At 36.7% G+C, this 21,888-nt stretch overlaps 3 protein-coding genes across 3 annotated transcripts; 1 reads left to right on the top strand and 2 right to left on the bottom strand.

Moving 5' to 3' along the window:
• Positions 1–1,107: 1,107 nt before the first annotated feature.
• On the bottom strand, positions 1,108–10,372 carry LOC147514049 (Transducin/WD40 repeat-like superfamily protein). The gene is made up of 10 exons (XM_086597451.1): positions 10,041–10,372; positions 9,838–9,943; positions 8,874–8,934; positions 8,481–8,776; positions 6,708–6,847; positions 5,845–5,919; positions 5,017–5,107; positions 3,034–3,237; positions 2,274–2,318; positions 1,108–1,629 (listed from the first exon to the last, which is right to left on the bottom strand). The coding sequence occupies exons 1-10, from the start codon at positions 10,266–10,268 to the stop codon at positions 1,544–1,546; spliced, it is 1,332 nt and encodes a 443-aa protein (XP_086453577.1). The 5' UTR covers positions 10,269–10,372; the 3' UTR covers positions 1,108–1,543.
• Positions 10,373–11,102: 730 nt separating this feature from the next.
• Positions 11,103–16,005, top strand: LOC147514048 (uncharacterized). Its single transcript, XM_086597449.1, has 11 exons — positions 11,103–11,417; positions 11,510–11,869; positions 12,033–12,122; positions 12,272–12,508; positions 13,185–13,406; positions 14,078–14,441; positions 14,552–14,736; positions 14,826–14,899; positions 14,986–15,071; positions 15,269–15,324; positions 15,421–16,005. Exons 2-11 carry the CDS (start codon positions 11,531–11,533, stop codon positions 15,487–15,489), a joined length of 1,722 nt encoding a protein of 573 aa, XP_086453575.1. The 5' UTR covers positions 11,103–11,417; positions 11,510–11,530; the 3' UTR covers positions 15,490–16,005.
• Positions 16,006–16,870: 865 nt separating this feature from the next.
• Positions 16,871–21,502, bottom strand: LOC147514047 (very-long-chain aldehyde decarbonylase GL1-4-like). The gene is made up of 10 exons (XM_086597448.1): positions 21,101–21,502; positions 20,577–20,800; positions 20,264–20,496; positions 19,833–20,052; positions 19,316–19,691; positions 18,500–18,607; positions 18,194–18,394; positions 17,899–17,997; positions 17,399–17,575; positions 16,871–17,162 (listed from the first exon to the last, which is right to left on the bottom strand). The coding sequence occupies exons 1-10, from the start codon at positions 21,158–21,160 to the stop codon at positions 17,001–17,003; spliced, it is 1,860 nt and encodes a 619-aa protein (XP_086453574.1). The 5' UTR covers positions 21,161–21,502; the 3' UTR covers positions 16,871–17,000.
• Between the last annotated feature and the right edge of the window lie 386 nt (positions 21,503–21,888).

Genomic DNA, 21,888 nt, shown 5'->3' with positions numbered 1-21,888 from the left:
TTTTGTTCCGCTTAAATTTGAGAACCAAGTAAACTAATCCTATATATGCAAGCAATCTATAATTTACTGTCTATTTTGGTATCCATGCTTTACAGTCCACATAATTGATTGCCAGTGCGTGTCCCAGCATTCCTAGAGCTAAAATGATTAAAACTTCATTCAGATTAATCAACAGTATTATATGAAATTCGTGTAAGCCCCGGCTCAGTGGAGTTATTTTTCAGGTAATAGTGTTGGTAACTTGGTATCATTACATTGCATATATATATATATATATAAATGATGATTTCAAAGGGTGATTATGACCTATTAAATAGTTGTATTAGTAGTCATGATTAATATTGCGAATTTGAAAATTATGATTTTTGATAAGCTAAATTAGTCACACTCATACTATACGGACAAGTTAGAAATTTGACAAGTTTATTACTAGTGTATCACAAATTCACAAGCTGGTACCCACTTGAAGGTATGAGTATTGTTCGTATTAATATGTTTTGATTAGGCAGCATGTGCAAAATGTGACACATATGCAAGTGGAATGAAAATACGACGACAGATAGCAGGAGGGTAAATTGTTTAATTGGGTAAAAGCCCTTGTTTAAGTTGCTTATAGCAACCTTGGATTCAACAGCATCAAATGCAAATTCTGACATGGCACGCAATCATATTTGTTAATAAACATTAAACCATTAGGACTCTATACTGAATTAACACGAGCATATGATGACTATTCTGTTGTGCACACAGTAACTCCCTAGTCAGTACAATTCATAGTTGCATCATATTTCCTATGTCCACAGGTTTGAACTCTTCACCACCATTTTATTTGATCAGAAATTCAGAACCGATGTGTTAGCCTGTTAGGGGTAATGCATAACTTCATATGATAATGATACAGCTTCGCAATATATGCAAAGAATGAGATTATAAACTCATATCTCATAAAGATAAGCACACTTATTCCGCTGCACTACGATCAAACTGAGCAACTATTATCTTTCAATGGAGATTTTGACCTGACATAGTGTCATTATTACCGTACGACAATCCTAAATTGCTCAGAACGCACAAAATGAAGAGTCGCTTGCCAAATAACATGTATGCTTGAACGAACAGGTCCATGACCTCATACAGACCTATTTATAAATCTTATAACTCCACTCTACGGTAAGTCATACCAGACATTTCAAACTAAATGTTTTCGTGACATGATATCTGAAATTTATAAAACTGGGATAATACAGGCATACCTGCCCTAGAAGAGATTCAGTAAATCAGTAGAGCCCGTTCTGTGTGTACTATCTCTAACGAGGGATCAAAATCCACATTTGTCATGAAAATTTCAGTAGTTCTAAAGTATTTGGATGGACCTAACCAGGCGGCTGAAAAGTAAGATCTTTCTGCCCTCCACATCTACGTTTTGGTTGTGTCATAAGTAGAGCCCATAGTCCCAGTATCGGAAAAGGAGAATACCAACTTGAGAATTTAGAGCAAAATCCAAGGATCTGAGTAAGAAGATACTTCCAAAGAAAATATGATACTATGATGGATGAATGACTGGAGCCACCCACAGCTTCACTTTCTTGTCAACACTAGATGTTGCTAAGACCATAGCAAGTGCTCCTCCTATGGGATAATGTAAACATGTTAGGATCAAATTTGAGGTAAAATAGCAGAAGAGATGAACAAAAACCTTTTTTTTTTCCTTCGCAAAGAAAGAAAAGAAAAGGTATAACTGGGTAGTGCCCAACTGAGCACTAAAGACTGGTTCTGGTCCACAAAACTGGTGTCCTAATGATTTTCATGGTACAAATCAAAATGGAATGTTGCTTTACAAACAACATATCACTGAAATGGACAAAATACCAGGATTGAGAACCAGCATGGAAATGACAAAGAATAAATCTATATGGTAAGTGAATGAACTTCAAGAGCTATAATAATCTGATTTGCAGATTGCATGCAAGATCTCCTAGGGTGGTCTCAGAGTGGTATCTGACCAGAAGTTCAATATAGATAAAACCTTCAATACGCACTAGATAAAACCTTCAATAGGGTACCCCCATTTGGGCTGGTTTTTAACCACATATGGAGGCATAAATGCTTTTAGATTATAATAGGCCTACACCATTTAAGCAGTCTTTGAGATAGACTCTTACGAGACCCAATCAAAGTTTCAAAGGCATTATAGGTTCTAAAAGTGGTATGTGTAAATAATCTATAGGATCCAAAAGCAAGATGTATACCCCAAAACAATATTAATAACTTACCCAAAGGTATACTCCTTGATGCCCAAGCAATGCCTGTAATCTCACCTGCACGAGAATATGGAGATCATTACAACAGTTGCACTGAATATCTGTGTCCTCCAAAAATATAGTCAAGGTGCAAAGTGCAAACCCTGAAGCAAGGGAAGGCACACCATATATCTCAGAGTGAGACAATTGAGGAACCATCGTGACTCAAATGACAAACCCAAAACTTTATTTTTTTTCTTTTATTTGTCTTTTGTGGATACTTAATAGTAACACCATATTATGCACTAAAAGTTACAATTGGGTAGATAAAAGAGCATGTTCTTGGCATATATGTAGTGTACAGGTTTCCCTATTGTTTGAAATCAATATGAGTATTTGCAAGACCAGATTAAACATCAAATTCAACTTTCTGGAGGCCAGTAGATTTTGGCTCTCAAAACGATAAAGATAAGTCATACAAGTTTTGCAAATTTTCAAAAGTTAACCTTTGGCTGCTATGATGGTCAAAACATGGATGGCATCTGAACTAGCCCCAGGGAAAACAAATGTGTTGAGAAACTTTACCCGTAATGGAGTTTGAACCAGAAGGCTGTGTTGGATTTTCAAAAGCTCAATAAAAGTCACTCAATATACCTACTATTCTTAAGTGCGTATTTACAGGTTTACAGCTACATATCATGCTTCGCAAAGCGCAAACAAATTATTGAAATATAAAATGCGAAAAGCCATCTATCTGCAGTATGTAAAACGGTATAGCTAAAGCCATGCTTACCCTCATGTGCTTTATCTGCAGTATCCAAAACTTTTCCAGTTTCCGCACATAACCATTGCAGTGTTGAACCATGGGTGGCTGCTAATACTTTTCCATCAGGTGAAATACTAAGGCGATCATAGTGCATAGGAGATCCCTTCGAATCACATAGCGGAATTGGAAACACCTTCAAAGTCTTTGGGTCCTCGTCAAGTTGGTATCGAACTTCCAAAACGAAAAAAAATGTATATCAGTGACGAAAATAAGATATGCGTAACTCATAAAATAATAGCCTCCTTAGGGCATCTCCAATGGGAGGTGTAATTTTACACTCCCACATAGGCTCCACATAGGTGCCACTAGGATTTTACACCCCCACTCCACTCTGTTATATTCAAGCAAAATATACACACTTGGTAGTTTCCAATGGGGAAAATTAAGAAATGTGTATTCCAAAAGACGGACATTGGCCGGAGGGACGTTTGAGAGATTAATAGATTGAAACGTCACTTTAAGTGGTGTCCCACTTTTAATGTGTTTCTTGGAGTAACGTTTCTCTTGTTTGCAAAAAAAAAAAAAAAATCAAAATTCATCAAAAACAAAATTTTCAATCATGCAATTCTCAATTTTGAGACAGACTACATCAATCAACAATACACAATTCTTCATTCCTCTCAAAATCCATTTCGAACACAAACCCAATAAAATTCACCAACCACATAACAAATTTCCACTCATTCACCTCAAATCCAAAACCCCATTTCATAAACAGTCAAAGTTTGAGGAAATTTTGTGGAGAATCAGACCCAAGTGTTGATTGGAGTAAAGAAATAGGTGAAATTAATCTGAAATTTGCAGAAGCTAGAGAAGAGATAGAGTCAGCCATGGAGTCGAAAGAGACCGTTTATTTCGATGAAGAGTCAGAAGTTGCTAGAGAAGCAGTGAAAGAAGTGTTGGATTTGTTTAATGGGTTGTTGGAGGAATTGTCGGAGAAGGGAAAAGGAGTGGCGCAGAATGCTATGGGATTGAAGATTGAGCAATTGAAAGCTGAACAGTCCAGTAGACCGAAACACACTTCCTATGCTTTCTCTTTTCTGGAAAAATCCTTGAGTCCTAAAAAGCTGAAGTAGGTGGTGTCGAGAGACAAAGAAACGCTGCCATTCTTTGCATATCTCTCTGTTTCTGAGTTTGGTTCGTGTGTGGTTGAAACATCACTCCAAGTGACATTCAAAATATTTTTTATTCGGACGTGTGTTTGAGTGTCGCAAGATGGGGAATTCCCCAGCCCCTCTATCAACTAATAGTCTATTACCTATGGTATACCACCACCACTGGAAAGGATTTTTTGACACTTGGGGTGTAAACTTTACACTCTATACGGTTTACTCCCCCTATTGGAGATGCTCTTACTCCAAAAGACAGAGCACAGCTAACATATAAAAGATATATAACATAACCCTTAATAGTAATCTTTCCATTTTGAAAATATACGTGCCAAAGGATGGGGAGAGAGAATTGGGCTAGGGTCCATGCATGAGATTTTAGCATCTACTACCTTTTTTTTACCAAAAAAAAAAATTGTGTGGTGTATAACTCCAAAGAATCCCTCAAAACACTCCTAAGGTTACTATTTCAAAGAAAGTAAAGTGAATATTCTTGCCTCAGGTGGAGGAAGGTAATGGCAGGATACACCGTTTAGACTGTTGTGGTACTTGCAATGGCTAGATTATACCTTGTCAGAGATAATTGGACATTACAAAGTAAAACTGCTGCTGATAAATGTTATTATGAAAGAATTAATATTATAGTAACTTCACATTATGACTTAGCTTAATATTTGCTTCAATTTCAAGAAGAAGCTTGAATAGCAGTTACTCTTGCACAACAAATAAAAGATTACAAGGGAACAGAGAGTAACATTCAAAAAAAAAAAAAGACCTTAGCTCAGATCCATATTTGAATGAATAAAATAGTAACAGAAAGAAACAATGGAAACTGGCATACCATTAATGTTCCAAATCCTTATAGAACCATCCTTGGACGCTGTAATAATTTGCTCTGAACTTGGAGTAAAGCATAACCAAGTCACTGCACTCTGAGCATTAAAGCAAGACAACGGAATAAGAGAAGCAGTTTAGAATACTCCATAAACAATATTGTTTTGGGGTTGACAACTACAACTTTGGATAGCAAAGAGTTGCAGGAGAAAAAATATTAGAACTTCAGAAGTCAATGAAATGAACACCAATATCTGAACTAGTGAAACCAAAAATCAGAGGCCAATAGTAATTTGGTTCTACGCATTAAACTGATAAATGACTCATTTGAGGCAAATAAGAAAACCTTATGGTCACAAAACATACATTACCCTAATACTCAGGTTCTTACAGATTATTGAAGAAGAAGAAGAATACATATACTGTTATGATTTTTAGTGTATAAACGTAAGTTACATTCCCACGGATAGGTGTGTCTGTATCCAACACTGATAGGAAGTCTCTGACACGGCAAAATATTGAAAATTGAGGTAAATCACATGTAATATATGTCCCATATGTGTCCGACACGGATAAGTGGATACGTATCCGACACGATATTTTTTCAAAATATGGCGTGTCCATCTAACATAGGTATAAACACATTATTTTATGGTCATTTTCTGATTCAATACATTATGTTGATAAGTTCAGAACACAACGCATAAATAAGGAGCTATTAAAACTTCACACGCTGTGCATCCAGTAAAACACACCATGCTTTAAAACTATAGCAAAAGATATACTGAGACATGCACATTAAGAAAAATCATCTTGTTTAAAATATGGATCTAACCTTGTGCCCCTTAAGTTGCATGGCTTTTGTAACCTCCTTAACAGAACCATCCTTGGAATATACTATTTCCCATACCTACCAAATTATATAAGAACCAAGGCAGAGCCCCACTGTCAGTTGAGAAAAAAAATAGCACCAAGTACATCAACTCCGAAGATTTACAAATAAGCCTCAAAGTGTAAAATTCCTAATGTGTTGTTTCAGGACTGTGCACAAAAGGGAAGTGCTGAAAGCTAAGTTCAGTTTGTGTGACCAAAAACCGCACTACTAATGAAAAAAAGGGATGTAAATTCCCATCCCGCCATCACTCATTTTTATCTGGGCTCCCACCCTCCCCCTTTGTTCTCTTTTCACTAACAATCAGTTCATTTAAGCATTTAACCTTCAAAATAGAAAGAAACCAGTCATATCCATAATCATCTAGGTTGACTCAAAAAACCATCTTCCTCCAATCAGTTTCCTTGAACCCATATTTTATAAGCATATTAACTACCTCAGTAAAAGTCCACTCTAATTTTCCTCTCTTTTTTCCCAAAAGCCCATGGGGCAACGGACCAATTCGTTTTAATCGACTCTCTTAGTCTGCTACACCTTTGACCACTTGGCCAGTTGATGAACACCTTCGTTTCTGCCCTTTCTCTTTTATCTGATTATTCCTCTAATGAATTGCACTATCTATGCAGATCCATCCTATTGTGCACAAGGATGCTTGCTGGCTCCAAGGAAGAACAAATAAAAAAAACTGCATGATTGCATGTGCAAGTGTGCCTCAAGTTGTATTCGTCATGTATAAACATGAAACGATTGTTTTGTTTTGTCTTATTATTGTGGATGTGCAGACAAACATTTAAGAGAAAACACACCTTCACATCTGCAGTGAAAGCTGCAGCCGCAAGGAAACGGCCGTTTCGGGAGACTGTGGCCATGTGGTTTTTGAGCTGATTTGTGTCCACATTCCCCAAGATCTTCCCGCTTTTTCCATGCAAAAGAATAATATCAGTACCTGAGACATAGTAGACAGAAAAATGAGCACATATGGAATCAAAATCTGCACACTACAAGTCAAGCATAAAATGATTTTTCTTGTTGAAATATAAAATGTATTTATTCATGTAACCAAAAAGATTACACCAACCTTAAGACATTACGAAGAGACTAAAGTCCAAAGACCCATAGCCCCTATCCACCCGAAATTACCCACCTAAACTAGATTACAGATACACCAACACCACTGCTAAAAATAAAATAACAGAAAAGGAGGAGGCAAATGCGTGAATAATTTGAAGTAAATTCACATCAAGAGTAATACACTAATGCCGGCAATTGATAATATAAGCAGGAATATGTGTGAGGAGGAGTCCCAAGACACAGGCTCCCAATCTATTAAGGAAGTACGAGGTTTACTATAAGGCTCGAGAATCCAGTATCTTCATCTACCCACCACCGCACTAGTGGTGTTTCAAACACTAAACATCCAATAAAAAGGATTAATGCACAAAAAGTGAATAGAAAGTTGCATAAATTAATAAATAACTTAAAAAGAACAGGAAAATCCATCATAATCTATTACAGAGTAGAAGATCCTTGACATTACATGCTTGTAGCAGCACATTTAGCAACCAAAAGTATATGTGCAGTGGATGTCTATGTGCATATATCGTAATCGTCTTTCGAAATCGCAATAAATAGATTCTGTAACAAGCAGAAAATTAAAAACGCATGATGTGTACATGTACATTTCCCACAGATATAAATGGTTCAGCAATTTACTGTTCACCAGGGCTGGCTCACCCTATAGGCTGGTGAAGCAGCTGGTGAGGGCCTCACCCTATAGGGGGCCTCATTGATGTAAAGCCTTATATACCTTTTGGTGTATTTCTAGAGTCTGTTGAGCCCACTAGGCCTAATTTTAGACTTTTTATTCTCACATTTCTGTGAGCCCAATCATATTTCAGAGTCTGTCCTTACATACCCCTTAAATTTTAATATGATCATTTACTCATTAATGGTCATTTAATAAACTATTAAAAGTCTTTATTTCCTACGTGTTCTCCGAGAAAAGGAAAAAGCCAACCCTTATGTTATTTTACAATAATCTTTGATTCTGTGGGCTGTGTTCTCCATTTCTGAAGTTGGGTATGACTTTCAATTTTCTAATGATAAAGTTGAAAGGCCACTTTTGGGCTTTTGCTAAGGGCCCAGTATTGTCTTGAGAGTAAAAATTCAAATGAATATCCACTACAAAATTTGCAATGCCCAATCTGCAGTATGTTAAACATCATATGCGCTGTAAATGTTCCATATATGTTATAGAATTTTTTTAAGTTTGAAAAATAAGCTAAAAGCATTTGCATTGCCTGTATCAGACATGCCTTACCCCTTTAAAAAAAAACCTATTTTGAAAATTTAAAAGAGAGAATGTCTCCATTTTATTGTTCATATACTTCCACTAGACTGCTAGTCCCAATACTGAGAAAAACAAAATGCTGTACAGTTGCAACTAGCATACATAAAGAATACTAACATAATATTTCAAAAATTGATCTCATTATTAAGTTGAATCAAGTTTTATTTTCTTTTATTTTGGAGTGGCAAGATAAGGGCTGATAATGGTTGAGTAGTACTAGTAGCCGTACCTTCTGAACAGGAAGCTATAATCGTACTTCCATCAGCAGTTCCATAACTTGCAGTTGTTCCAACTAGGTTAAGGATGGCCCTTTTGTCATGGACTTTGTGCTGTTCCCATTTGATTTCTGGTAGAGGAAGCTTGGTTTGTTCCTTGGGTTCATTGTCAGTTTTAGCATTTCCTTCTCCATACATATATAAAGAAGAACCAGAGAGGCCATGCGCAGCCACAACCAGAGATGTTTTTTCATCAGAGAAGGAAATTGCTGTCGGATGGCTACCAGCTGGTAAATTGATTCTTAGAAACCTGCATATACATCATACATGGTGCATTCATAAAAAAATAATTCAGGAACCATCGTTGAAAAAACAATCGCAATAAAAAAGTGGTTAACGATACATACTTAAAGCTTTTACTTGAAGCATCATCCAACTTAAACACTCTGACCACTCCATCTGCACAAGCTGTAGACAAACATAAAACCTGATATCCACAAATAAGAAAAACTCTATGTAACATGGATCTGACTCACTTCACTCAACTTGTCCGGGCTCAGGCACTTTAGAAGACCATTTGGCATTTCTGTTGGAGAAATTGAGGTTTAAGAGAGTGTTTCTACGCAAGTATTTAGTCATGGGGTTGGCTGAGAACAACACTATAGACCTGATACGTATCCACTACTACTCATAAAACCATTAGAAGAAGAAGAAGCATTCGTACTACTACTCATAAAACCATGTCTACGGTTCTCTTAGCCATGGACCAAAATATCACCGATATATCTGATATATATCGGTATTTTGGTACACCGACATCGATATTTCCGATATATATCCACCGAATATAGAACCATTTTTATCTCGATATATATCGGAATTTCCAATATAACGATATATATCAACCGATATATACGATATATATACTATATAAATTGTTGACTTTGACCAAATATTGTTGACTTTGACGATATATTGTCGATATTTCCGATATAATCGACTATATTTCCGATATATCGACATACAAAACAAAATTTTGACTAGTCACAAAAAAATGGATATATCTGATATTTCCAATATATCCGATATATATCGGTTTTTGGGTACACCGATATATTCATCGATATCGATATTTTGGGCCTTGCTCTTAGCTAAGCCTTTTACTCAAGTAGTACTATAATAATATGTCTGTGCCATATTTCAAAAATAATCCGTGTCGGATACGTATCCACATTTGTATCCGTGTCAATGTAACTTAAAAATCACAATCGAACCAAGTGGGATCTGATTCCTATGAAAACAATTTATCAAAATACAATGTATAAATGTATTAAAATGACTCATTATTCAAGTGTAGATTTGTTTTTATACCTGTAGCCAAATTACAAGCATCAGAAGAGAAAGAAAGAGCAGTGACAGAATCACCGTGTCCTTTCAATGTATTTACATCCAATGGATGATGTCTCTTAACTTGATCCTGCAAAAAAAAAAAAAAAAAAAATCAACAATTTAAATTTCACAATCTCTAACTAACTAACTAACTAACTAACTAATCCATAAATCAACAAACAAACCTTATCAGAACCGTGTGAGTGAGGTTTGAAGTGAGTTTTCTTTGAGTTAAACTGAGAACCTTTCTTTGATTTCTGAACCGCCTCATTTCCAGTGTCTGGTTTAACAATCGATTTTTTCTTACGGAAGTAATCGGAAAACAAGACAAGAGCTATTATGGATCCGAGTAGAATCGAAATAACTAAAACTTCTACTATTCCCATTTTTATATATATTTTTTTTATTCTCATTCAGTCATTCTCTTCTATTAATTGTGAATGAAACGCTGTTTTATAGATCGACTGCAAAAAGCTTTTTTCGTCCAGGTGCCTGTTTTTCCCCTCCCGTGGGCCCTGGTACAGTGCCACGTGTCACTCCGACTAGGAAAATACGCACGTGCAGAGCCCAAGCCCAAAGTCGGTCCATGGGCCAAGCCCAGTGTTGAATTTTTTTTTCTTTCTTTTGATAGGGGTGGTAATGGGTCGGTGTCATATTCGAGTCACGTGTTAGGAGAGCAAACCCAAACCCAACCCAATTACTAATCGTGTCGAGTTTGTCAAACCCAAACCCAATCCGCCTATATAACAGGTTATCCAATGGGTGACATGCTAAGCCAGTGGGTTAATTTTAGATAATTTTCCGATCGGATTCATAGACAATCTATCTGTATGCAAAATATTTAGTATTTCACAATTTTATTTATATATATATATATATATATTAGTATATTAATTCTCAAAAACAATCCATAATATATGTATATATATATATATTTCACAATCTGTTTTTGAGAATTAATATATATATATATTAATTCTCAAAAACAATCCATAATCCAATTATATATCAATGAAAATTGAATAACGAAACATATATTTATCAAAAGAATCAATATGATGGCTAATCTTTTTATTTTTAGTCGTTTATTTTAGGTTATTATGATAATGAGATTTTAAAAAATAATGAAACTTATCTTAAAGTAGGTTATACAGGTCACGAGTTGATGACCCGACCGATTAAACCCGAAAATTAATTGGATTTAGTAACGGGTTAACATGTGTGATCCTAACCCAACTCATTTATTTGACGGGTTCGGCGGTTCAAATCCTTAAATGACCCAAAAGCTTTTTTTCCCAACCCACCCCTACTCCTTGGTGAAGAAACTGTAGACATTCATAATTAGGTTTATTATTATCGGTAAATGCCACCTCGAAAAGGGTAAAAAAGAGGTCAACAATCTAAACAAATGTCTGATGAAGAAACAGTAGCTGCAACTGTAGAAGAAACCGAAATTGTCGAAACTGAGAAGAAACAAGAAGTTGAAATATCGTCGGAAGGTAAAGAAAAAGATGTTGAATTGGAGGATAATGTGGAAGAGATGGAGACAGAGGAAGAAGAAGGTACTCTCCAAACAGGATATATATATTTTTTAGATGTTGAAATTGTGATATATTATTAATTTTGAGTAACCATCTTGAACTATTTGTTTCAGATGAGATAAAGGGCGTGGTTGATGGAAAGAATGAAAGTGGGGAATAGCGAAGAAGAGGGGAATGAGAGTGGGAGTGATTATGATAATGAGGATGAGAATGCCGATTTTTCCATGTACATGCAGATGGAACCACATAAGGACAAGAAGAAACAGAGTGGCATTGAAATTTTTGTTGGAGGGTTAGATAGAAAGGCTGTTGAAGAAGACCTGATCAAAGTATTTGGAGCATTTGGTGAAATCAAGGCAGCAAGGATAGTAAAACATCCGATAACGCGTAAAAGCAAAGGCTATGCATTTATTAGTTTTGCTACTAGTGAGCAAGCAAAGAAGGTTTTGGCAGAATTGAAGGATGGAGTAGAGGTTGTACAACTTATTTTCAATTATTTATACTTTTTCATTATGTTTATCAACCATTTATCCATAGGAGTGAAGCCTATATAAACTGGTCAGCTGTTCTGGACGGGTGCCTTCGACATGTTTTGAGTTCTTTCTTAATATATTATCTGGGCTTTATGTTTGTCAGGTGAAGGGCAAGCATGCCGGTATATCAGCCAGTCAGGACAGTGATACAATATATATGGGCAACATATGCAAGTCATGGACCAAAGAGCAGGTAGAGATTCGAAGTTTGTGACTTGCTTTATAACTTTTTTCGTGGAGCCTGTAATATTGTGACTTCAGGCTTCAGCTGTTCACATTTGTTTTTTACCGCAAAAGTGCAGCTCTTATTCTCCTTTCTTATTACTGTTTCCTTTTTATAAGGTACTTGAGACATTAAAAGGCTATGGAATTGAACAAATTGAGGATATTTTTTTACCTGAGGATCCGAAGAGTGAAGGGAAGATTAGAGGGTTTGCCTATATGGAATTTGGTGCCCACTCTGATGCAATGGCTGCATTTCAGCGGCTTAGAAAGCCAGATGCTGTATTTGGTCGTAATAGAAGTGCTAAAGTCGCTTTTGTGCCGTCAATGCATCCGAGCGAGGAAGCTCTATCACAGGTTTGGAATAGTTCTACCTTGTTTGGTTATCTGGCGATGCATATAACTTTTTTGAGTTACTTTTTAAGTCTTTTCTTTAATGTAGCCTTATTATTTAGTGGTCAATGGAGTTGTTGAAGTCATTGCCTTATGATGTAAAAAGATAACAGTTCTTTGTCGTTCAAATACTTTAATCTAAAATATAAATTGTATTTGTATATATTTGATCAAATGAAAAATGAACCCACCTTTGCCATTATAAACTGTTGGAAACTTGTCTATCCCTTCAAAAAACAAAAAAAAAAATCTCTAAAAATTTAAACAGATGGTGCTTATTATAGAAATCTGGTATGAGTTCCTCTTTTAACGAATGAGGGGAAAAATAAGAATGCGTATGCAAAGTCACTATCAAGGAACACATGCACATTGCCCATAAATGAAGATCAATTATCTAGCTCTATAGGACTAGTGCTTTTTTTTTTTTATCTATTTCCATTTAGAATCGTTGTAAGTCTGCATGAGCTGTGGGATGTGGAGCGCACAAGTCATAATTGTTTACCTTTTAGCTAATTTAAAAGAAGAAAAGACTTGATCCATGAATATTCGCTTAGCATATGGTAGCCTGTCAACTATTGGAAGAGTGCGAAGCTGAGATGCACTATATGCATAAAACAACATTTCCCTTGTTTTCTTGTAGGTTAAGACTGTCTATGTTGAAGGCCTTACTGATTCTTGGAATGAAGGGAAGTTAAAACAGTTGTGCGAACAATATGGTCAAGTTGAGAAAGTCCAGCTATCTCGGGATCTTGTTAATGTAAGAAGGGAAGACTTTGGGTTTGTTTCATTCACCTCGCGAGAAAACGCACTAGCTTGTGTGGCTGGAATTAACAATGCTCAAGTTGAAGATGGCGATGTTACGGTATGTTTCAATTGTAGATAATTAATTGCAGTTGAAAGTTTCGTAGGCAGATTCCCATTTGAAAATCTAATTTGCAGTCAGATTTTGCGATAAATGTTACAATATGAGAGAAAAATTGAAGCTTCATATGGTTGAACTATTTGACATGCTATTCGACAATTCTTCTGTGATCTTTCCATAAAATTGGAAAGATGCCATAAAAATGATAGGAATAATAAACTGTTAGTCTCTTTTTGATAAACATATGTTAGATTATGTTACTGTATGTTTCAATTGTAGATAATTAATTGCAGTTGAAAGTTTCGTAGGCAGATTCCCATTTGAAAATCTAATTTGCAGTCAGATTTTGCGATAAATGTTACAGTATGAGAGAACAATTGAAGCTTCATATGGTTGAACTATTTGACATGCTATTCGACAATTCTTCTGTGATCTTTCCATAAAATTGGAAAGATGCCATAAAAATGATAGGAATAATAAACTGTTAGTCTCTTTTTGATAAACATATGTTAGATTATCATTATTGTATTATTTCACATTCTTATATCCTGAGTTTTTTCTAACTTATTTTGATAGTAATTCCATAGTTATGCTCAATTCTTTCCTGTTCTGATTAGTTATACTTGCCAACTAGAATTCGAAGCATCATGAGTAGCTCTTTCTCTGTTTAGGTCAGAGCTAACCTGGCAAAGCCTCAGTACAAGGGTCGGCTTGGAAAGTCTGCTCGAGGTGGATACAGGGTTCAGAAGGATGGTGAAAAGATAGAAGAAAATGGAAAAGCTAAGGCCAAAGATGGTACCGTTTCTAAAGGGGCTAAAGGTAAGGGTAAGGGTAAGGGTAAGGGTAAGGGTAAGGGTAAGGCTTCCATTGAGTTGAGAAGTGCTGGAGGGGGCAAGAAACCCCAAGGCAGCATTGTTGAACGTCAAGGTGCTACTGCTGCCTCTGGAGAAAAAGGACACCCTGCCCAAGGTAGGAAGTGTAATGGGAAAAGCAGAAATTCCGGTCCCAGTGAAAGACCATCAAAGAAACCACGCGGTATTAGCACTCTGGTTTCTGTATATCGATCAGTTATTGCACTTTTTTGGTTCATCCTTATAGGTTGTGTTGTCTAGGAAGCTTAGAAATAATATTCTTGTCCACTGTAGGCCATGTGCGTGGTAGACCAACCAATGGTCTTCGAAGTCAAGCGAAGAGCTTTCACTCTAGACAGGGAAGGCAGGCACACTCGTATGGCAGGACTCCTGCTGTGCATTCAGATCCATATGCACGGGGTTACACTACTTCTGGGTCGAGTCACCAGGATCATGTTTATGGTGCAGTTGCTGATATGGTAATTATTTTCTATTTCATATTACATATTTTTTTTTCGTCCCAGTTGTGAGCTTCTGATTGATCTGATCAGTGTATAAACTATTCAAGGAACCGCATGCTGGCTATCTAAGACCTGCCAGTGTGAGTCATGGGCGATATCTGCACGATTACGAGTTAAGAAGGTGAGCCACTTTGCCTTAGGTTTCACACTGATAATTTGAATTTCAAAATTTATTTAGCTGATATGAATGTTTTCATTGGCCTATAGAGCTGATGGATATGGTACTCAAGGGAGAGGTGCCACTTATGTTGGATATGGTACTCCAGGGAGAGGTGCCACTTCTTATGTTGGAGGTAAGCTCATCAGATAATTAGGTGGACATTATGTTACGGGATTTTGTTTTTTCGCTCTTGAATTGCTAAGGGTTGTCTTAATGATGTGAGATCTTGAGTGTCCCCAACATCCTGATTTAAAGCAGTTTTGTCCATTTTCTGGAGCATGAGACTTTTTTACACTCTGCCTTTTCTATTCTGATTGTGTTGTACTACAGGATCCGTGCTCCCACATTCCTATGCTCCTGGTTACTCACGTTATGCTGCATATGAGGTCTCTCTCTCTCTCTCTCTCTGGGTGGGTGTGGGTGTCTCTTTACGTGTGTGTTATTGCATCTTAATTTTTATGTGGCTTGCTGTTTGTGCTCAGAGTGGTAGTGCTGGAGGTCATGTGTATCCGAGCAGCGGACCTTACGTATATCAACGGCCATATTACTAAGATACTGAGATCAAGTAGTACAAACCTCTACCATGTATCAAGAGAGGAAGATAGTGTTAACTCTCTTGGTTTCTGGTCTACCATGAGACATTGACGTGGGAGTTAACCATATTGGATTCTCAGCAAGAGCCTACTCAGATTTTGTTAGCTCTTTGGTTTTGATCTACCATGAGACATTGCAGGGTTCAAATATTTTCAATTGGGAGTTGACCCTATATGATTTTCAGTAAGAGCTTACTCAAACCCACAGCCAGACAACATGTGACAACTCAAGCTTGATATAATTTGTTGTCCAACTTCTATTAAGACCCTTGCATGTAATGGTGTCTTCTGAAGTTCACATGGTGATTACCTGATGAATCTTGTCACATTTCTTTGTAACTTGTTGATGTTTTGTGTTTTTAACATATTATTATTGATTCTGCAGCACAGAGTTTTTTAGTTTTCAATCAATTTTTCCTGTAAAATATACAACTCTGTTTTAGATTTACAGAATGATCATTCTTCATTGTACCATTTCATCATATCCCCAGTTTTTTTTGTATGACTGAAAGCTACACTTGTAAATTGTTTTATGGATGACCATCTTTCTGGTGGTTTATTACTGCTAAAAGGCTGTTGTGCATTTTTACAGGTTCCATGCTTCAGTGCTTATAGTATTTAGAACCACCACAGTTTCTTGTTTCTCTTACTGAAAGAAATATTAGTTTTACTAAGAATGCTTATAATCAATTTTTAAGTTTTAATGATTCAACTGGGTATTGCGCCAGAGTGAAGCACCAAAAAGTGGTATTATGGTCTAGGTTACTGACTTGAGTACTTGACTAGATCCTTTATAATGGTTTCAATTGGCAATGCAACGTTGGGAGTTCCTTTGTGCTGCTGTTAACCTTTTGTGCTGGTGTGGTGGTTAATAACTTAATACTAGTTAACCCTTTTGTTAGTTAACAATTGAGGCAAGTTTATGGACTCTATCACTCTTGTTTTGTGATTCTATCCCCAAGGCTAAGTACGTGATTTTGGCATGTATCCTCGTTCTGACTGAAGTGAGCTCAGTTATGTTTTGGGAGACAAAAGGCTTCTTTACTGAAGGCAACGCAATGGGTAGAATATTCGGCATTCTCAAGCGAGACTGAGGGCCGCTGAGCATTGGTCAATTGAGGGAACTATGATTCTATCCCATGCCTCCTCGTTTGAAAATGATGAGAATATTCGGCATTCTCAAGCGAGACTGAGGGCCGCTGAGCATTGGTCAGAGAACTATGACTCCCATGCCTCACTTGAAAATGATGAGTAATAGTATTCCGGTTGCTTAATCTACCGTTGTTTCTGTGTTTCTTTCTCCTCAATCGATTTAACGCAATGATTTGATATCCTAACATTTTACAAAGGAAACATCATAAATTGGACTGGATGCTAAATTATACATAAGCAATGATCGAAATACCACACTACTTCAGCTACATTTTCAATTGCTGGTATAGTCTTAATAAGAATAACATTGTGGTATATCAAGTAGGAATGAAAGGAAGGAATCCATGACGAAGAGTAGCTTTCCATACTCGATCTTTGTCGAGGAACTTTTCTCCACATTCATGCTCTTCCCATCCTTCTAGTGCATGCACAATTCCGGATACATGCCATGCACTCATCACCCTTCTTGGCAACCAATTCTGTAAAACAATTACACGATGTGCATTTGTTATGGATAATGAAATAACTTCAACAAATTAATGCTAAGTTATACGAAAGTGTATGTTATAAGTGTAATATCCCTTCTTCAGCGTTTTTATTCCTTCAGATCTTGCATCAAATTAATTTTGCAAGTACTAGCACTACGAAGTACCATGCATTAAATATCAACATATTATGTTAATATATGAAATTGATGGAGAACGAGCTAACTAACCTCACAGGCATGCACATTTTCAAGAGCCTTGGGTATAACGAAAGCAGGAGTACTATAGTAAACACAGTCCTTGCGCAATCCTTTAAGCGGGAGTTGTGAGAATGGAATGAAATGTGTTCCACAAGGTGCCTGCTTTTGTTCCTCCTTTGTCAAAGTTCCACCGTCCACCAACCATACCTATAATAAAATAGAAGTTAAAATAATTACCCAAGGTTCGTCTCCTCATTTCCCCAAACCATTTGTGAAAAACTAAGCTATCCTAGTAGCAGCGTCAATAATTTGAGATTCACAGTGCTAAGAGGATCAGAGTCCTATAGGCTAAACGTCCTTCATAGATGTTACCTTACCCTTGAACTTATCTAGATGACTAGATGATAACTAAGAAAGGTAGCAAATAAGTATGTAAATGTACGTGCAAACTCAGGTACGTACTGATTATGCCTACTTTTGACATATAGTTAATTGGTATCATGTGAAGCTTTTTATAGTGTTTTACTCACCTTCTGAGTGTAATTGGTTGACAGGACTAGGTTGCTCCATAAATCTTTAGGAAGTTGTAGCTTTAGCTTCTCAAGATCATCCTTGGATACCACAGCTACCTGTTGCAAGTTACAGATGGTTAGAACCTAATAAGTCCCATATACTATTATTATTTCACTGTACATGGTATGACACTTAGTTTTAGCTTTAGCTTCTACTCTTTGATCTCTTTACCACATGGTATGGCATAGTAGTCTTCATTTTGTTAATTAAGTTGGGAGAGTTTCAATACTTTTTATCGCAATGTAAAAGTACCTGGACTTCTTTCTGACATAAACCTTCTGCAATACCGCAAGCAATCTTTGTGAGTTTTCCTGCAAGGGCCACTTGCTTTGTGCCTTGGGGAATGCTATTAAGCACAACTGCAACTGTTAAGGTACTTCCGTCTGAAATTCTGATTTTAAGACTCGGGTTCTTGCGTAGGTAAAGTTCACCATTTCCGTTCAATTCCTCCCCCTATCACACATAAAATATGTGAGGAATTTAGAGAATAACCTATAAAAGCTTCCTAGCTATTCAAACTTACACAAATACATATTGTTTTGTCAGTGTAGACTTTACCTGATTAAGAAGGCCGAGACTGAACACCTTTGCACCTTTTTCCTCAGCATCTAGTATAGCCTTCTCAATCATACGATTAATTTTCTCTTTTTGCCATGGTAAGAAGTACTGTGACACACGAAAAGGGGCGTAAGACCGTTGAACCTTTTTGGGATTTGGGATCTTACAGCTATTTGCCTGTTTGTTATTAAATGCCTCAAGTTTGCTATCACAGCATTAAGGAATTAAGTGTCCATGCTTAAATTTAGGCAGACAGGGAAATGTGCTCATAAAAGTCAAGGGCTTTTGTAGTTTTAGTGTCATAGTTTTAGTTTTAAGGGTTAACGAATATTACCTACCCCCACTACACACACTTATCCTTTGAAAATATGAATTAAGTCTTGATTCTTTGTAGATATCACACTATGGAGATCATCTTTACAAAAATTCAGCTCATTTGAAAACTCCTAACCATGAGAAAAATTGATCTCAACCTATGAATTTTTATCAACAGTCCATAAATATCAATTTTGTAACCGTTTTTTTTAGTAAACTTAGAAATGTTCAAAGGACCCGATTTTTTGTGGAGGTCATATCCATGGTGAGAACATTTTATCTATAACAAATTAGCCCTTAAACCATCTTGAAGGGTCCAATATAGGTATTGTATAAAAAGTGTTGTAAACGGAACCTACCCCCTATATATATGTTTGTAATACGATAGGTAAAATCAATATGTTCCGAATACTTGTATATTTTTATTACCACAGAAATGGGAAAACCGATATGTGAACTTACAGATGAACTGAGTTAACAACTAGCTACATTGCTGCTTACTTGGAAACTGTATCTTGGAACTGCCCATGTTTGCATCTTGAGATCATTGTAAATATGTCTCTCCACAGTAAAAACGGAATCATAGATCCAACTCGTTAGCATGCATCCATATGTTACTGGCCATAACATCCAGAAATACCACTTTTCACCATAAGGTCCAGAAGCCAAGGAAGGAAAACCTGGCCTTAGATGATAGATGGATTCAAGTGTAGTTGGATGAGTTAGGTGAATGACATCTGGTTTCTCTGTCTTCCCTTTCAGTGATGTTTCATATAATGAGTCTGTTGCATTGTCCATTGTACCATATAGGTAGTCATAAAAAGGCATGAAGAGTGACAGGTTGGTTCTGAATTGTGTGTGATGAAGAGAATGAAACCTGTTCAGACCAGAACAAAACATTAGTACTTTTGTGTTCGGTAGGATTTTCCTAAACCAATTTTCTGCTTTGCACAATCATGACCAAGTACTAAGAGTCTAAGACCACTTCTTTCAGTACTTCATGCGTTTGAAGACTTACGATGGAGTATATACGATGTACTTGAGAAATGGAAGAGTGTCGAAGATCCATTTTGGAACAACCTCAAAGTTGCAGTGACCCATGCTATTCAGGAAATCTACACAAGTAATGTACCCGAATTGTTGCAACAGAGAAGTAGTCCCATTCAACACTGGGAATAAAACGGGTATTGCGAACAGTGTGAAATACATAATATGTTCTGCGAATGGATGGACAACAGCTGCAGCAAATATAAAATAAAGTAAGAGAGGTGTATTACAGTCTGTACAGACTACAGAGTCATCATGTACAAATAAAGAAGCAAGAAAAGTATGTCAATAAGAATTAAGGAAAAGGAGTTGGATCCCAGCAGAGATATGAGTTACAAATGACTTCACCATGAATGTTATCGTTATATTCTTGTATATATACCCGGTATAAATTTGATTTACCTGATATAGGCTCTGTTACGATTGAGGAATGGTGGTGAGAATGGTAACGGGAGTATAGGAAGTGATGGTGCAATGCCCTGTGAAGCCAGTAGTAAAGAAACTCAACAGGACCAATATGAAGGAGTATAGTGAGAACTGCTCCATCTGTTCTCCACCATGGCATGTTTTTAATCTCAGGAATGACTATAAGAGCGGCGTAGAATATGATACCATTCAGAACAATCAGATCATCCCTGCATTACACCTTTCTTATAAACATCACGTATAACGAGCAAAAGATGAACAAGAATGAGAAGAAGAGAAAGGCACTAACCAGTTCCGTTCTCGATCGACTTGTTCAAATTCAATACCCTTGTCAAGTATCCTGTGCTTGCTTTGAACAGTTTTGAAACGAGCTAAACTTATCCAAGCTTGATGGTGGATTATCCTCGATAGCAAATATGGTAGCAGTAACATACCTGTTCTATCCCTTTCACCTTCTTTGTTGCTTAAGAATGAATATATACTGTAAGCCAGGCCAGGTGCCAACACCATGTACTTTAACAACACAACACAAAACAATAACATAGAAGAAAGTTAACATCAACCAGCTTGGTTCAGTGAACTAGTAGCTAATATTTTTCAATTTTATGTATAAGATCTACTATTAGCGCGCTATAGGATAGGATATTATGCATAAATTTCTCATTTCAAGGTTTTATTTCTGCTACATTGAGCCCAAATAATCTGAACTAAGTTTCAGAGTTCACTTGGAGAAATGATGTACACTATATATGTAACACAACATGAAGTAAGAAAATGTAGAAACACAAGGGGAAAATATGTAATGGTAATTACTTTAAAGTTTCCAAGCTTCTTCCATGGCCACTCAGTTAAGGGACCTGGTCTGGAAGCCATACTTCCTTTGAGCTTGTTGTGCCTACTACTTCAAAGTACGAATATATACTACTAAATGAGCTACTCTTTGAAAAAAATATAAGATATGAATCAGTTATATGGGATTTAAGGGAGTTAATAGTGTTAAGCAGTTATATGCACATTTCACCATAATTTTTGTTGTTGGAACATATAAATGTCTTCTAACTAATACTATTTTTTCCCGAGTTCTTCCACGTTCCATCTAATTAATAGTACTGCAGGTTGAAGCTATAGTCACAAATTTAATTTTAATTGGAAGAAAGCCACAGAAAGAAATATGGTGTAACAATGCATAAAGTGGTGAATGATTTTGTGAAGTTTGGGAACTTGTGAATAAAGTTTGTTTCCTATAATATGGGAAAGTTTAACTTAATGAGGCCGGCCACTACAAGCATGGTAGATTTATTGTGGTGTCTCTGAAGATAAGTGGTGTGATGTGATGATATCATCAACATTTTTCATTTTAAAAATTCCGTTGGCATAATACATCTGTCTAGGGATATAAAAAATACTCTTGAGGATGGGGCTCCATAGAGACTCAGCCCTAATGGGGCAGGTATGGAGGGTGCTAAATGGGGATAGAGATGGGCTGGTATGGGGAATCCCTGACTCCTTCCAAGGGATGGAGCAGGTAGGGGGAATGAGGTCTCGTACCTCACCCACTCACCAACTCCTTCCAAGTGGGGATGGGGTCTCGTAACCCCCCC

The sequence above is a fragment of the Coptis chinensis genome, chromosome 3 (assembly GCF_015680905.1).
Source record: "Coptis chinensis isolate HL-2020 chromosome 3, ASM1568090v1, whole genome shotgun sequence".
In the NCBI taxonomy this organism is placed as follows: domain Eukaryota; kingdom Viridiplantae; phylum Streptophyta; class Magnoliopsida; order Ranunculales; family Ranunculaceae; genus Coptis; species Coptis chinensis.
The sequence above is the reverse complement of the archived record's forward strand: the minus strand, read 5'-3'. Positions and strand labels throughout refer to the sequence as shown.

Excerpts from the sequence above, each read along its gene's own strand:
- LOC147514048 (XM_086597449.1), top strand. The coding sequence starts at position 11,531 with ATGGAAAGAATGAAAGTGGGGAATAGCGAAGAAGAGGGGAATGAGAGT. Across the intron at positions 12,123-12,271 it reads AGTCATGGACCAAAGAGCAG|GTACTTGAGACATTAAAAGG; the intron begins GTAGAGATTCGA and ends CCTTTTTATAAG. Across the intron at positions 14,900-14,985 it reads CACGATTACGAGTTAAGAAG|AGCTGATGGATATGGTACTC; the intron begins GTGAGCCACTTT and ends ATTGGCCTATAG.
- LOC147514049 (XM_086597451.1), bottom strand. The coding sequence starts at position 10,268 with ATGAGAATAAAAAAAATATATATAAAAATGGGAATAGTAGAAGTTTTA. Across the intron at positions 8,935-9,837 it reads TGCTTGTAATTTGGCTACAG|CTTGTGCAGATGGAGTGGTC; the intron begins GTATAAAAACAA and ends GTTTGTCTACAG. Across the intron at positions 2,319-3,033 it reads TGCAGATAAAGCACATGAGG|GTGAGATTACAGGCATTGCT; the intron begins GTAAGCATGGCT and ends ATTCTCGTGCAG.
- LOC147514047 (XM_086597448.1), bottom strand. The coding sequence starts at position 21,160 with ATGGCTTCCAGACCAGGTCCCTTAACTGAGTGGCCATGGAAGAAGCTT. Across the intron at positions 20,801-21,100 it reads AGAAGCTTGGAAACTTTAAA|TACATGGTGTTGGCACCTGG; the intron begins GTAATTACCATT and ends GTGTTGTTAAAG. Across the intron at positions 17,998-18,193 it reads TATGTCAGAAAGAAGTCCAG|GTAGCTGTGGTATCCAAGGA; the intron begins GTACTTTTACAT and ends AACTTGCAACAG.